The following is a 15,783-nucleotide window of genomic DNA, read 5'->3' on the forward strand; positions in this document are numbered from 1 at the left end:
ACGGACTCCGGGAGGCCGATTAGTCGCAGATTGTTGCGACGCGCCCGGTTCTCCTGATCCTCAAGGCGGTCCCTAAGTATGGCGGTTTCTCTTGTGAGGTAGCGGACCTGGGCGACTGTGGAAGAGGAAACGTTTTCCGCCTGGTGTACTCTGTGTTCAATTTCATCCATGCGAACTGCATGTTTTTGTACTTCTAGTTGTAAGGCTTGCAGGGATGCCCCTATGGTAGTGACCACAGTCTCTCTCAGGTCAGGCGCCAGGCGATCCGCCACCGCTATAGCCAGGTGCTTGTAATTGATAGGGATCATGGGTGACTGTGGCGCAGCTGCCAGCTCATGCGGGAGGGAGATCTGGGAGTCTTGAGATAATAGAATATAGTCCGAGTCGGGTGTACTTATCTGTTCTGGTATGCTTGCCGGGTCATCATGAGCCCTGGCGCCCGCTCTGGTTTGTGATGGCGCGGCTGTACATGTGGCGTCCGCCATCTTGGGAGCAGAAGAGGCTGCCTCCGTGCTGGTGCCGGCCGGACCGGCGGGGACTCTCAGCACAAACCGGTCCATGCGAGGGTGATCCGGAGCAGGTGAGGGGTCACACGGTAATGTCCGTCCCCCACTGCGGCCAGTTTCGTCGCTGTGTATGCGGGTATAGTGAGGTGGTCTGGAGGAGCTGCGTCCCGCACGTCCTCACATCCCTGCGCCGGAACCGGAAGTCAACAGTCTCCGCTTCTATGTAAATAAAGCGTAATCGCCAGATAATTATAAGCGCTGCCACTGTCTAGGGGCATGGTCATACAGCGGGGGTTTCCTAAGCAGATGTATCAGAGGGTTACCACTCATTTCAATGCAATCTGGCCATGCCCTCATGCTTTGCTTTCACCTAGATCAGGGATGGAGAACCTTCAGTCCTCCAGCTGTTGCAAAACTACAACTCCTATCATGCATGGACAGCCAAAGGCTGCCCAGTCATGATGGGAGTTGTAGTTTTGCATATGCCACACCTGAGAGATTTGCCCTGGTATATCCCAACATACACCCCTAGGCCTGTGCTTCGGCTCTCAGTGCATGATGGGAGTTATAATTTTATGTTAGATAAAGCGTGACAGGATGGACAAAACTGCTATGCTATAGACTTGTTCATCCTGAGCCTCCTGTTTCCCAAATAGAACTGGGTGGCAACCCCAGCGGGCACTGTAATGGCTGCCTTTAAAATACAGCAGGGACTGGATAGAATATTAAAGGGGTACTCCAGCAAAAATCTTTTTCTTTAAAAAAGCTGGTTTCAGAAAGTTATATCGGTTTGTAATTTACTTATACAATGGTGCCTTGGATTACGAGCATAATTCGTTCCGGGACCGTGCTTGTAATCCAAATCCACTCTTATACCAAAGCAAATTTTCCATTAAGAAATCATTGAAATGTAGACAATTGGTTCCACACCCCAAAAATAATTTTATAATCATTATAGCAGCAGTGTGTATAGCTGAGTGTTGAGTGCAAGCACATTATAGCAGCAGTGTGTATAGCTGAGTGTGAGTGCAAGCACATTATAGCAGGAATGGAGAGGATGGGAAACACAAGGACTGATAGAGACTGCAGGGAGCATGACTGAATGAGCAGGGCAGATGTGGACACAGTATAGCAGCACTCTCTGTCCGGGGAGAGAGGGGTTAAAGCTATAAAGAGATTACCCCCACAGTCCTGTCCCCTGATGCAAGCCCCAGCCTGAAGTGGATCTGCTATAAATTGGAAAGTGAGAGAGACTTCCTGGGTCAGAGTACTGTGCTGCAGACCCCGCTATGCAGGCCATGCCCCTCCCCCACTCACGCTCCCACCCAATACCAGGAGCTCTTAAACCAAAGCAATGCTCTTAAACCAAGTCACAATTTTGAAAAACTGTGAGCTCTTCTTGCAAAACGCTCTTAAACCAAGTTACTCTTAAACCAAGGTACCACTATATTTAAAAAATCTCCAGTTTTCCAGTACTTATCAGCTGTGGTATGTCCTGCAGGAAGTGTTGTTTTCTTTCCAGTCTGACACAGTGCTCTCTGCTGCCACCTATGTCCACATCAGGAACTGTCCAGGGCAGGAGAGGTTTTCTTTGGGTATTTGCTACTGCTCTGGACAGTACCTTACATGGACAGAGGTGGCAGCAGAGAGCACTGTCTCAGACTGGAGAGAATACACCACATCCTGCAGGACATACAGCATCTGATAAGTACTGCAAGACTTGAGATTTTTTTTAAATTGAAGTAAATTACAAACCTATATAACTTTCTGAAACCAGTAGATTTTCTCTGGAGTACCCCTTTAAGATTCATACAAGTAGTTCTTTTCTTAATTTTCCGGAGTGTCTTGGAAAAAGTGATGCCAGGTTACACCCTTTATGCCACCGCATGCTCGCATTACAGAAAGCAGACAAGTGTACGGGCACACCACCTGACAGGCGCGCAGTCTATACTGGAAAATAACAAAATATTAGTGTTTGTTCATGGCGATCGTCCTGGTAACCGGAGCTGCGGCCTAGTGCAGCCTATGAAGCATGGCTGAATTTCTCCTCCCTTTGTGTCAACAGGCCCAGGAAAAAGAGTGGCATTCAGTATGGTATGGGCACTGCCAGGGTGTGGAGAAGCAATGGTCTGCCATGTATGGCCTGTCATTCCTGTCATCATCCACATAAACTGTGAGGGAGATTTATCAAACATGGTGTAAAGTGAAACCGGCTCAGTTGCCCCTAGCAACCAATCAGATTCCACCTTTTATTTTTCAAAGAGTCTGTGAGGAATGATTGGTGGAATCTGATTGGTTGCTAGGGGCAACTGAGACAATTCTACTTTACACTAGTTTGGTAAATCTGCCCCTGTATGTCCAGTGCAGGGCCTGAGGGGGTGGAGCATGACACAAATTCTCCTTGGTTTTCATTGACTTCCTGTCTCAGGCTCCTCCCCCTTTAGGTCCTGCACCACCTCTCTGCCTCCACTCATTTGAGTGGCGGCAGCAGAGGAACGCGCCCTCACACAAGATGCCTCCAGAAAGGGCACAGATCTGGGCCACCGCTGATGGAAATTCTTATTTTTATCACCTAAAAGAATCCTGAGCTGGCGTGATACTTCACCGTCCTCATCCTGGCATTTTCAGGCACCCATTACCGTCATCATCGCTATTGTGGTATCAATATTTAAAGAAGATTTCTAAGCCATTAGAGCGACATGGACGTCCATTAAGGACGTGCACGGATATTACAGATGAAAGATCTATATTCAGGGAACGTACGGGGAAAATGGTTGAGATAGATAGATAGATAGATAGATAATCTATCTATCTATCTATCTCCTATCTATCTATCTCCTATCTATCTATCTATCTATCTCCTATCTATCTATCTATCTATCTATCTATCTATCTATCTATCTATCTATCTATCTCCTATCTATCTCCTATCTATCTCCTATCTATCTATCTATCTATCTATCTATCTATCTATCTATCTATATCCTATCTATCTCCTATCTATCTATCTATCTATCTATCTATCTATCTATCTCCTATCTATCTCCTATCTATCTATCTATCTATCTATCTATCTATCTATCTATCTCCTATCTATCTATCTATCTATCTATCTATCTATCTATCTATCTATCTCCTATCTATCTATCTCCTATCTATCTATCTCCTATCTATCTATCTCCTATCTATCTATCTCCTATCTATCTATCTCCTATCTATCTATCTATCTATCTATCTATCTATCTATCTATCTATATCCTATCTCCTATCTATCTATCTATCTATCTATCTATCTATCTATCTATCTATCCATCTCCTATCTATCTCCTATCTATCTATCTATCTATCTATATCCTATCTATCTATCTATCTATCTATCTATCTATCTATCTATCTATATCCTATCTATCTATCTATCTATCTATCTATCTATCTATCTATCTATCTCCTATCTATCTATCTATTTATCTATCTATCTCCTATCTATCTATCTATCTCCTATCTCCTATCTATCTATCTCCTATCTATCTATCTCCTATCTATCTATCTCCTATCTATCTATCTCCTATCTATCTATCTCCTATCTATCTATCTCCTATCTATCTATCTATCTCCTATCTATCTATCTCCTATCTATCTATCTCCTATCTATCTATCTCCTATCTATCTATCTCCTATCTATCTATCTCCTATCTATCTATCTCCTATCTATCTATCTCCTATCTATCTATCTCCTATCTATCTATCTATCTCCTATCTATCTATCTCCTATCTATCTATCTCCTATCTATCTATCTCCTATCTATCTATCTCCTATCTATCTATCTCCTATCTATCTATCTCCTATCTATCTATCTATCTATCTATCTATCTATCTATCTATCTATCTCCTATCTATCTATCTAATGAAAAAAAGAAAAAAGCGGCACTCAAGGTATATAGTATAGGGGTGCCAGCGGTAAACACCCGGGTCCAGGGTGTATGCAATATAAATCAAAAATATACCGCAGCACACCTCAATTGCAATTGAAAAAAGTGGTTTATTTGCCCATGTAAGAAAATACTATTTTTAGAAAATAGTATTTTCTTACATGGGCAAATAAACCACTTTTTTCAATTGCAATTGAGGTGTGCTGCGGTATATTTTTGATCTATCTATCTCCTATCTCCTATCTATCTATCTATCTATCTATCTATCTCCTATCTATCTATCTATCTATCTATCTATCTATCTATCTATCTATCTATCTCCTATATGAGATATATATTAGATATATTCCAGCCTTCGCCCTTGTTCTCCTGTGTTTCTTCCGCTCTTTGGGTAGGTTTACAGCGATTACTGAGCAGAGATTACTGCTCCACCACCGCCGCTCAAATGATTCATTGTCACATCCAGATGCGTAAGGGGATTATGTGATTATAATGGGAAGGAATCTCGGGGCTTTAGAGACGGTGAAAGAAAAGAGCAGAACTTTCACTTTTCATTAGGAAGAGTATTTAAGGCGTCTTTGCCTTCCATATGCCCCCAGCCATACAGTATTGAGGAGTACTGGTTCTCATTAAGGAGAGCCAGCTGGTTAAAGCAATGCTGCATGGGAAAGAGTATGCAAATGAGGTCTCTAGTGTCTCTGCTGCCCCCTATAGGAAGCTTCCCTGAGTGATAGAATGAGATATGCAGCTGCTGCCCAGAGATCATGATAGGGCCCTATTACACAGGACGATTATCGTGCGAAAATTTTTTATGTTTTTCAAATTTAAACGATAATCGTTCTGTGTAATTGCAGGCAACGACTGAAGAATCGTTCGAGTGTCTTTGATCGTTGATTTAGATCTGACCCTAAAATCATTGTTAATTGTTAATTTTTTCACTAATCGTTCAGTGTAATAGCACATTGTTCATTGTTTTGCTGGGATCAGAAGGAATAAACGATCATAGTAACGATTGTAACAATCGAATATCGTTTTGTGTAATAAGTTGAATGATTTCAGATTAACGATAATCTCGTTTGTGATTGTTTATCGTTAGTCGTTAATTGTTAATAATCGCTTCGTCTAGTAGGACCCATAGAGAACTGCCTCACTTCAGCATGGTGTTCACCAACATTGTAAAAATACAACTCCCATCATGCACTGACAGCTGAATGGGAGTTGTTGTAGTTTAGCAACAGCGGGAAAGCCACACATTGTAGTACCCCAGTGTTCAAGCACAACGCTGTTTTTACTCATTCACCCAACTCTTAAAGCGCTTATCCAAGATTAGTAAAAACACAGCAGCTTTCTTGCAAAAACAGCATCACCCCTGTGCTCAGGTTATGTGTGGTATTACTGTTTAATTTGATTCACTTCAATAGAGCCAAGCTGCAAAACCCACACCCAACCTGTGGACAGGAGTGGTGCTGTTTCTGCAAGAAAGAAACCATGTTTTTCTAAGCCTTGATAACCCCCTTTGAATTTGTTGACATGTTATAGAATTTTTATGTGTCCGTGTAACCAACGGCCCAAGTCATTTGGAGAGCGCAGAAGACGAGGAAGAGACAGCCTTGTATTTCCTCTTCCTTGTTGTCTCTCTGGGTTATCTACAAGGCCCGTAGCCCCGGGGGTTATGTCATGAACACGTTCCTCACTGTATACAGGAAGGGAGATATAACACAATGTGACTGCAGCCATTGTAGTGTCTATAAGTGTCTGGACGCCGTGGGATTCAGGCCTTACCTTTCCCACCACCTCTTTCTCAATTCATTTCCTTGTCTGACTTGACTTCTCCTTTTGCTTTTCCTTGTGGCCTGCGGTGCATCTGATCCCATGGTGTCAGCCATTTGTAAGAAGTGGTAAGAGAGATCCTAGAAGAACCGGTCTGTGCCTCTGTGGTGATGGGAGGCCAGCACCCTTCTGTCCTCAGGATACGGCCCAGGGTCGCCCTGTCACCTATCTGTATTTAGAAGACCAAAGGAATAGGTCAGGGCAGGGGTAGTGAACCTTGACCCTTCAGCTGTTGCAAAACTACAACTCCCATCATGCCTGGACAGCCAAATCTTTAGCGCCTAGGTTCCCTACCCCTGGGTTAGGACATAGCACAATATAGAGCGGCCATGTGCTGTATGTGCACTGGATATATAGAAGCACCAGGGGCTATAGGGGGATATGCGGCTGATCCTGGAATCATGCCATGGTCCTGCTTTCTAGGCTGAAACCTGATGGAGCCGTGAACTTCAGACTATACGGTCACTGCGGATAGCGGAATGTTTTCTTTCTGATAGTGTGGCGGACATTTCAGTCTATGGGGACTGGCAGACCCTTTAGTTGGGTGTAATATACAGTATGTGGCTCTGATTGATGGAGCTATGGGGACGACATGGCTTGAAATGTTATGGGGGCCTGTGGCTGCCCTTCTTGTGTGGACACTGTGGCTGGTTGTATTATCGGCCTTGTATGTAGCCATTATATGGGGATAGTATATAGAGGAACCAGTTGTTGACTGTTCTGTGTGTGTCTGGCTTTGATACTTTGTATATCACTGTTGTAGGGACAGTGCCGCAGGGCTATGTTATGTTATGTGACACTGACTATTATAGGCATTCTGAGAGTATGGGGGCCCCTGTCGTGGGCTCTGTTGTTGTGGGGCCCCTGTCGTGGGCTCTGTTGTTGTGGGGCCCCTGTCGTGGGCTCTGTTATTGTGGGGCCCCTGTCGTGGGCTCTGTTATTGTGGGGCCCCTGTCGTGGGCTCTGTTATTGTGGGGCCCCTGTCGTGGGCTCTGTTGTTGTGGGGCCCCTGTCGTGGGCTCTGTTGTTGTGGGGCCCCTGTCGTGGGCTCTGTTGTTGTGGGGCCCCTGTCGTGGGCTCTGTTATTGTGGGGCCCCTGTCGTGGGCTCTGTTGTTGTGGGGCCCCTGTCGTGGGCTCTGTTGTTGTGGGGCCCCTGTCGTGGGCTCTGTTGTTGTGGGGCCCCTGTCGTGGGCTCTGTTGTTGTGGGGCCCCTGTCGTGGGCTCTGTTGTTGTGGGGCCCCTGTCGTGGGCTCTGTTGTTGTGGGGCCCCTGTCGTGGGCTCTGTTGTTGTGGGGCCCCTGTCGTGGGCTCTGTTGTTGTGGGGCCCCTGTCGTGGGCTCTGTTGTTGTGGGGCCCCTGTCGTGGGCTCTGTTGTTGTGGGACACCCGGTTATGGGGGCACTGTATAGCTCTCTGTGTAACATACTATGCTGAGGACACTGTTCTGTAATGGGGATCATTGTCAGATAAGGAGTAATTGTGAGCAGGACTCTCTCTCATCTCTCAGAACATATCCGACCTTCTCTCCGGCTCCATAAGGATCCAGTTATAGCGACCCCTGGGGCTTATATATAATTTCCTCCAGTCTGGCAGCGCCCTTTGTATACCATTGCTGCCCTTTGACCCTGCTCTCTGTATACTTTCTCGCTCAGGTTGTTACTTGTTGCACTTTGCAGGCTTTATACTTCCTTATCTGCTCTTGTAAACCACAAGTAATGTATTAGTAGTAAGCGGAGCCTCATGTGGCTGTGAAGGTCGCGGCCTCATCTGTTTGGATGTAACTAATCTTTATTATGTATATACAATGTGATATTTGTGGGGCTGGAGCAGAACAGTCATAGAGTGGATTCCTGGTCCTATCACCTACATATGAATGGAGTCCTATAAGCTGCCAGTACTATGAACAGTCCAGTCGTCTTCAGTTATCAAGACTTTCCCCTAGATCCGGCTGAGAAAGACGCAGCTCCTATCCACTTCATAAGCTGTCCAGGTTCTGCTGACAACGATATTCATTCTAGCGTTGTCAGCTCCTCCCCCGCCCCCTCTTTTTTTTTTTTTTTTTGCACTACATTTAATTCTCAGTGAAGCAGAATAGCGTGCAGGGAAGTTGTAGTCCTGTTCTGTGTCAGAAGGTTCTTATATGAGGTGGATCCACCAGTTATAAAACTTTACAGCTTATATGGCCAACCATCTGAGTGAGGTTTGAAAGCTTTATACTGTTGTTTCTCTGGGCAAAGTTCAATAGGAGAATGGAGATTCATTACTCTAAGGACCAGCGTGAATATGAAGGACTCTATCGGTAAAAGGGATACTAGGTATAGGAGCAATAATGAATCCCTAGGGGTATCCCAAGATAGGGGACAAGGGATCCTCACCAATGACTAGAACAGGGTCCCTTTGTCCCCCGAGTGAATGGAGCGGCAGTGTGCATGCTTGGTCTCCACTCTGTTATCTTCCTATGAGACTGCTGATAGTTAAAGGGATACTATGGTGAAAATATTTTTCTTTGAAATCAACTGTTTTCAGAAAGATTAACATACTAATCATCTGCTGTATGTCCTGCAGGAAGTGGTGTATTCTTTCCAGTGTTCTCTGCTGCCACCTCTGTCCATGACAGGAACTGTACAGAGCAGGAGAGGTTTTCTATGGGGATTTGCTGCTGCTCTGGACAGTTCCTGACATGGACAGAGGTGGCAGCAGAGAGCACTGTCAGGCTGGAAAGAATACACCACTTCCTGCAGGGTATACAGCAGCTGATAAATATTGGTAGATGTGAGATTTTTAAATATAAATAAATTGTTTTGTCTCATAGGACCCTAAGTGTGAACACAGTGTGAATTTTTATGGAATTTCAAGTGGAGTCTGCGCTGCGATTGAGCTTGAAATTCTGTAGTGTGAACGGTCCTAACAGGATTATCTCCATACTACTGTGACAAACCCTCAGCTGTAGGAAGCATTAGGTCTATTTCTGCCCCTGGGTGTACATGAGTCTTCCCATGGCCTTATGTCCGGGGTGCATTGTCCTCCTGCAGGATCAGGTCACCACAGTGGCTCCCGGACCTGGAATATGTTACAGGTTTCCAGTATAAGCCGGGTGGAGGAAGGAGAAATGCTTTACTACTGAGTCATGTAATACAGGGGGAGGGGAGGCTCAGCACATGGAGCATGTCAACCTGCATGACTCCATAGACTATCAGGGGCCATTCACATGCTACAAATCCATTGCTTATCTGAGCTGAGCCAAAACAAGGAGGTGCTATATGACAGTGGTTCCTGTTCTGGTGAATTGGAGCCTTTCCTTAATAAGCTAGCCATAGATGTAGATAGTTGTCAGCTGAATACTCTAGATAGTTGTCATATGCATACTCTGTTTACCCCCTAATGTGGATTTCCAAGTTTACCTGGATTACCCCCTGTAGAGGTCGCTGTGAGAAAAATGCCTGGCTGGCAACAGAGTAGGACATGGAGTGATCAACTGATCGACCCCTGTAGCTCAAACCGTGCTTTTTAAGCTCAATAAGTGGATTTACCATTTAAAGGGGTAGTTCACAAAAAAATATTCTTTCTAATCAACTGGTGCCAGAAAGTGACAGAAATAAGCAATTTACTTGTATTCAAAAATCTCCAGTGTTGCAGTACTTATCAGCTGTTGTGTGTCCTGCAGGAAGTGGTGTATTTTCTCCAGTCTGACACAGTGCTCTCTGCTACCACCTCTGATGTTCATGTCAGGCACTGTCCAGAGCAGGAGAGGTTTTCTTTGGGGATTTGCTGCTGCTCTGGACAGTGCCTGACATGAACATCAGAGGTGGTAGCAGAGAGCACTGTGTCAGACTGGAGAAAATACACCACTTCCTGCAGGACAATAAGCAGATGATAAGTACTGGAAGACCTGAGACTTTTTAATAGAAATAAATTAAAAATGTGACACTTTCTGGCACCAGTTGATTTGAAAGAAAAAAATGTTTGGGTGAACTACCCCTTTAAGCCCCCTGGATTCCATGTCGATCTGTATACTAAATATTGCTGAGGCTGACATGAGGAAAGAGTGTGTCTAAAATGAAGGCATGTCATTCTGTGAGCGCGGCCACAGCTGGGAGAGGTGTCATTCATCCTCCTGTTTACTATGAGGGATGGGGCCTGGACTTGTCCCAGAATGCCATAGATTCCTCCATTGTTTCCAGGCCGGAGCAGAACACGTCACACCTGACAGGCCCCTGGACGCCCTCCCTTATGCTGCAATGAAAAGTTTGTTGTGACATGGCTCCTACATTATTAATTCAGTGCAGAAACCTAATAGCTGCGTGTGCAACATGTTATGTGCCCTCCTATACCGGGATCAGGGCCGTGCACAGGGGGGCGCCACCTCGGCCCTGCACCAAGCCTGACAGGCTGCTTATGGTCCCAGTCCTATGGGCATACAAATCACATAGGAAGAGATTGCAGTTTGTTGTGATTGATGATAATTTTTTTTTATACCATGCAGCAATTTCTAGACCGTTTTGAGTAGCTTTGGGCAGAGACATAGCAGGTTGGAGAGGTGTGACTGTCAATCTGAAAGGTGTAAACTGTCAATCGGAAAGGTGTAAACTGCCAATCGGAAAGGTGTAAACTGCCAATCGGAAAGGTGTAAACTGCCAATCGGAAAGGTGTGACTGTCAATCGGAAAGGTGTGACTGTCAATCGGAAAGGTGTGACTGCCAAATCACAGCTCTGGAGAGGTCATCACTATATCTGGGAATGGATTTACTTGATATATGTTCACAATGTACTTCTACTTATTACATACTCCGTCTCCCAAGTGCAGGATGCACCAGCTTTATATGCACAGCCACTCTTACTGTAAGGAATCACTATATGCACGACCAGTCTTACTGTAAGGGATCGCTGTATGCACGACCACTCTTAGGGCCCTATTCCACTGGACGATTATCGTTTGCATAATCGTTAACGATTAATGATCTCAAACGATCGCTATTGCGAAAGACCTGAAAATGTTCACTCATTTCCATGGAATGATAATCTTTACTTATGATTGTATTTGCGATAGTTTTTTATTCGCTATTGCGTTCGTATCTATTCCGAACAATGTCTTATTCAATGCGAACGTTTTGCGAACGAGCAACAACGATTTAACGATAATCTGAACGATAATCGTCTGGTGGAATAGGGCCCTTACTGTAAGGGATCACTGTATGCACGACCAGTCTTACTGTAAGGGATCACTGTATGCACGACCAGTCTTACTGTAAGGGATCGCTGTATGCACGACCACTCTTACTGTAAGGGATCGCTATAATGTCCTGGTCATGTGATCCCTGTCAGCAAAAGGGCTATATACAGGTTGCATCCAGCAGCTAAACTCTACTGGTCTCTCACTAGTAGGAGTGTGCTCCGAGCCCCCCAGATCTTCATCACATGTTCATGACATGGACTCTTGTTGCTGCCCATCTGATCCTGATGATGCTTTCAGTTCAGATCTCTAGGTTAAAATAGGTTGTAATACATGCATACATAACATAATACACACGTGTGGATGCGACTGGACTCCAGCAGATCTCTACCGATATCTAATCAGTCAATTTTCTTAAAAGGCTTAAAGGGCCTCCCCACTTGTCACAAAGTGTCCCAGTGCTCGGATCTCCCGCAGTCAGCTGTAATCTAAGTGTTTTCCTATAGCGCCACCACAGGGGACAGGGAAGCATTACACAATGTCCATTGACATCAGTAAGTAAGACAGGTAGTTGCTAGACGGCTCTGTGTGGCTCTAGGCTCAGGTGGGCGGCACAAGTCTCTGGTAGCCAGACCTAGGCTTCCAAATCCACAAAAAGATATATGGAAGGAGGTGGCACTCCAACTTTTAAGTGAAAAAGCGATGTGTTTTATTCAACTATCGATGGTGCATTGGTATCAATAGGGTGACTGCAGGACAAGATGGGACCTGCTCTGCATTCTGGCCAAGAGAAGAGGATCCTCTAGATTAAACGTTGCAGCTGAGTTAGATGTGTACAGGACACTATATATCCAGTGTAGTATATACTAGCTATATAGATAGCCCACCTTGGAGCCGTATGGTTTACATGGCGAGGTTTCCTCCTGTTTACACCAATTGCGACATGGAGACTGATTGTTATTCTCAGCACATAAACATTTACGCTGCATATGGCATTATGTTTTCCATAAAGCTCGCGGTTTACCGTAGCCGATCTGTGTTCTGTTTAGAAGCAATCTTCAGTGTATATCTTGGCTACACTAACAGATGTATTTTCTTTTTTTTGTTTTTCAGAGCGGAAAAGACAGAAGTTTTAAGTGATGACCTACTAAATGTAAGTAACCTGATTCACACAATACTATGGGTTCATTCACATGTATCCGGAATCCTGGAGAACCACTTTGGGTGGGGACGCTGGATGTACTCTCCTCATAGGCGGCACCAGACCTATGGGGGCCTGTCAGCTGAATACAACACTCTCTCACACTCAGCCTTGGGATGAGCTTCCCTTATGCCAGTTCAGCAATGACCTAGAGCAGGGGTAGGGAACCTTGGCTCTCCAGCTGTTGCAAAACTACAACTCCCATCATGCCTGGACAGCGAAAACTTCAGCTTTGGCTATCCAGGCATGATGGGAGTTGTAGTTTTGCAACAGCTGGAGAGCCAAGGTTCCCTACCCCTGACCTAAAGTGATAAAGAAAAACAGCTGCAGGGAAATCAGTTTCCCCTTACCTGTTTTCTATGGCATCACCCACTGGTTACAGGTGCCCTGTATATGATCTACTACTACTGGCCTCCATTCATCAAAGATGACAGAGAAATGTTGTCACAACGTCATCCCTTAAAAGCTGCAGCACAGCTCATGTGAAATACACACAGGTGTCCAGCAGAAGCCGAGCCACATCTATACTAGTAATGGATAGGAGGAGGGGGGCTGTGGATCACAGGGGTCCATAACAGAGATGTGACATGTGAACAAGGGCCCAGTCCAGGAGGATAATGCTGGTACCTGTGTTCCGTGACTGGTTCTCCGCACCTAATGTCCATCAGAGTTTTGGCTCCGGCTCTGTATTTTGTGCACAGTCCTCTATTCCTGTGTTGTTTTCGGGCAGCTTTTCCACTGAACTCTTTCCAGACTGGTGACAAACAGGAGCCGGGAGAAGAGGAGAACAATCGGCTGGCTTTCCTACAATTCAAGCAGCAGGCAGGGTGTGGGGCTGTCCCGGCTGAATCATCGGCACAGTTTGGCTGCTGTCACTAATGTTTACAACCTGCATATCTCATATTTTCTGGTATTTTTTATGCTAACCTTTGCAAGCTTAAAAAAGCCATACAGTAACATAGCTACAGACTGAGTATTTCTTTCCAGTGGATCTTTCCAATGATGGGAGTAACCAGCAACATAGGAATCTAGGGAAAAAGTATTACAACAATGCCTAAATAACTCTCCTAAACTGGGAAGCTGCTACTACTACTATAATACTGCCCCCTATGTACATGAATATAACTACTATAATACTGCTCCTATATACAAGAATATAACTACTATAATACTGCCCCCTATATACAGGAATATAACTACTATATTACTGCTCCTATATACAAGAATATAACTACTATAATACTGCTCCTATATACATGAATATAACTAATATAATACTGCCCCTATATACAAGAATATAACTACTATAATACTGCTCCTATATACAAGAATATAACTACTATAATACTGCTCCTTTATACAAGAATATAACTAATATGATACTGCTCCTATATACAAGAATATAACTACTATAATACTGCTCCTATATACAAGAATATAACTACTATAATACTGCTCCTATATACAAGAATATAACTAATATGATACTGCTCCTATATACAAGAATATAACTACTATAATACTGCCCCTATATACAAGAATATAACTACTATAATACTGCTCCCATATACAAGAATATAACTACTATAATACTGCCTCCTATATACAGGAATATAGCTACTATAATACTGCACCTATATACAAGAATATAACTACTATAATACTGCGCCTATATACAAGAATATAACTACTATAATACTGCGCCTATATACAAGAATATAACTACTATAATACTGCCCCTATATTCAAGAATATAACTACTATAATACTGCCCCCTATATACAAGAATATAACTACTATAATACTGCCCCCTATATACAAGAATATAACTACTATAATACTGCCCCTATATACAAGAATATAACTACTATAATACTGCCCCCTATATACAAGAATATAACTACTATAATACTGCCTCCTATATACAAGAATATAACTAATATGATACTGCCCACTATATACAAGAATATAACTAATATGATACTGCCCCTATATACAAGAATATAACTACTATATTACTGCTCCTATATACAAGAATATAACTAATATGATACTGCCCCCTATATACAAGAATATAACTAATATGATACTGCCCCCTATATACAAGAATATAACTACTATATTACTGCTCCCTATATACAAGAATATAACTAATATGATACTGCCCGCTATGGCCATGACTATAGTACATTTCATGTATTTTCTGACTGGTGGTGGGACTGGCTCACTGGGGGGAGGTTGCGGCAGCTCCCACATTCAGCTCTTCTCTACTGAGAACCTGGTACAGCTTGTTACCCTGCAGGAGCAGATAAGAGATTTCAGTCACTGGAGACGGATAAGCTAAGAAGAACCAGACTCCTCTGCATATTTCTAGATATCATGGAAACGTGCAGAATAACACAGGGCAGTTCTAGTCGACACATAACTCCATCCCTGGAGAGCACTACCAAGAGACCAGAGGGAGCCCAGGATGATGATAGTACATGAGCAACATGGGATTGCTACTCCTTTGGTTATGTATTGAGCTGGATATTCCCTTTTTTTAATTAATTTGTTTTTTTGTTTTTTTAACTATATGAAACCTGCAGACTAGTGAGTGCAGCTCTAGATTTTAATACAGAATGTAACTCAGGATAAGTGATGTAATGTATGTGCACAGTGACCCCACCAGCAGAATAGTGAGTGCAGCTCTGGAGTGTAACACAGGCTGTAACTTAGGATCAGTAATGTAGTATATGTACACAGTGACCCCACCAGCAGAATAGTGAGTGCAGCTCTGGAGTATAATACAGGATGTAACTCAGGATCAGTACAGGATTAGTAATATAATGTATGTACACAGTGACCCCCCAGCAGAATAGTGGGTGCAGCTGTATATAGGCAGGATAGCTGTCTCGGGTTGTGTTATATGCTCTGGAGTAGCGGCCTTCATGCTGTGGGGCTGCCACCATTGTGAGACTACATTTCCCAGCATGCAGTGCAGGAAGTTGTAGTTTCTCAGCAGCTGGGGCACAGACTTGGTTACACAGCAGTATGTCCGTCTCCTGGGATCTGCTGTTTATGACTCCCCACTCTCCATGGTGACTGTCTCCTGTGTCAGCTGTTTCAGTGGGACCAGGGTCAGATGTCGCACACAGATTCGGGAT

General features: G+C 44.0%; 1 protein-coding gene across 2 annotated transcripts in view; it reads left to right on the forward strand.

Moving 5' to 3' along the window:
* Positions 1 to 15,783, forward strand: part of ARHGAP17 (Rho GTPase activating protein 17) — a 79,843-nt gene that overhangs the window by 38,592 nt on the left and 25,468 nt on the right. For both annotated transcript variants that reach the window (XM_069983995.1, XM_069983996.1), the window contains exon 2: positions 12,550 to 12,589. In XM_069983995.1, the coding sequence (XP_069840096.1) occupies positions 12,550 to 12,589 (40 nt within the window). The remainder of the gene's footprint in view (positions 1 to 12,549; positions 12,590 to 15,783) is intronic.

The sequence above is a fragment of the Dendropsophus ebraccatus genome, chromosome 9 (genome assembly GCF_027789765.1).
Source record: "Dendropsophus ebraccatus isolate aDenEbr1 chromosome 9, aDenEbr1.pat, whole genome shotgun sequence".
Taxonomy (NCBI): domain Eukaryota; kingdom Metazoa; phylum Chordata; class Amphibia; order Anura; family Hylidae; genus Dendropsophus; species Dendropsophus ebraccatus.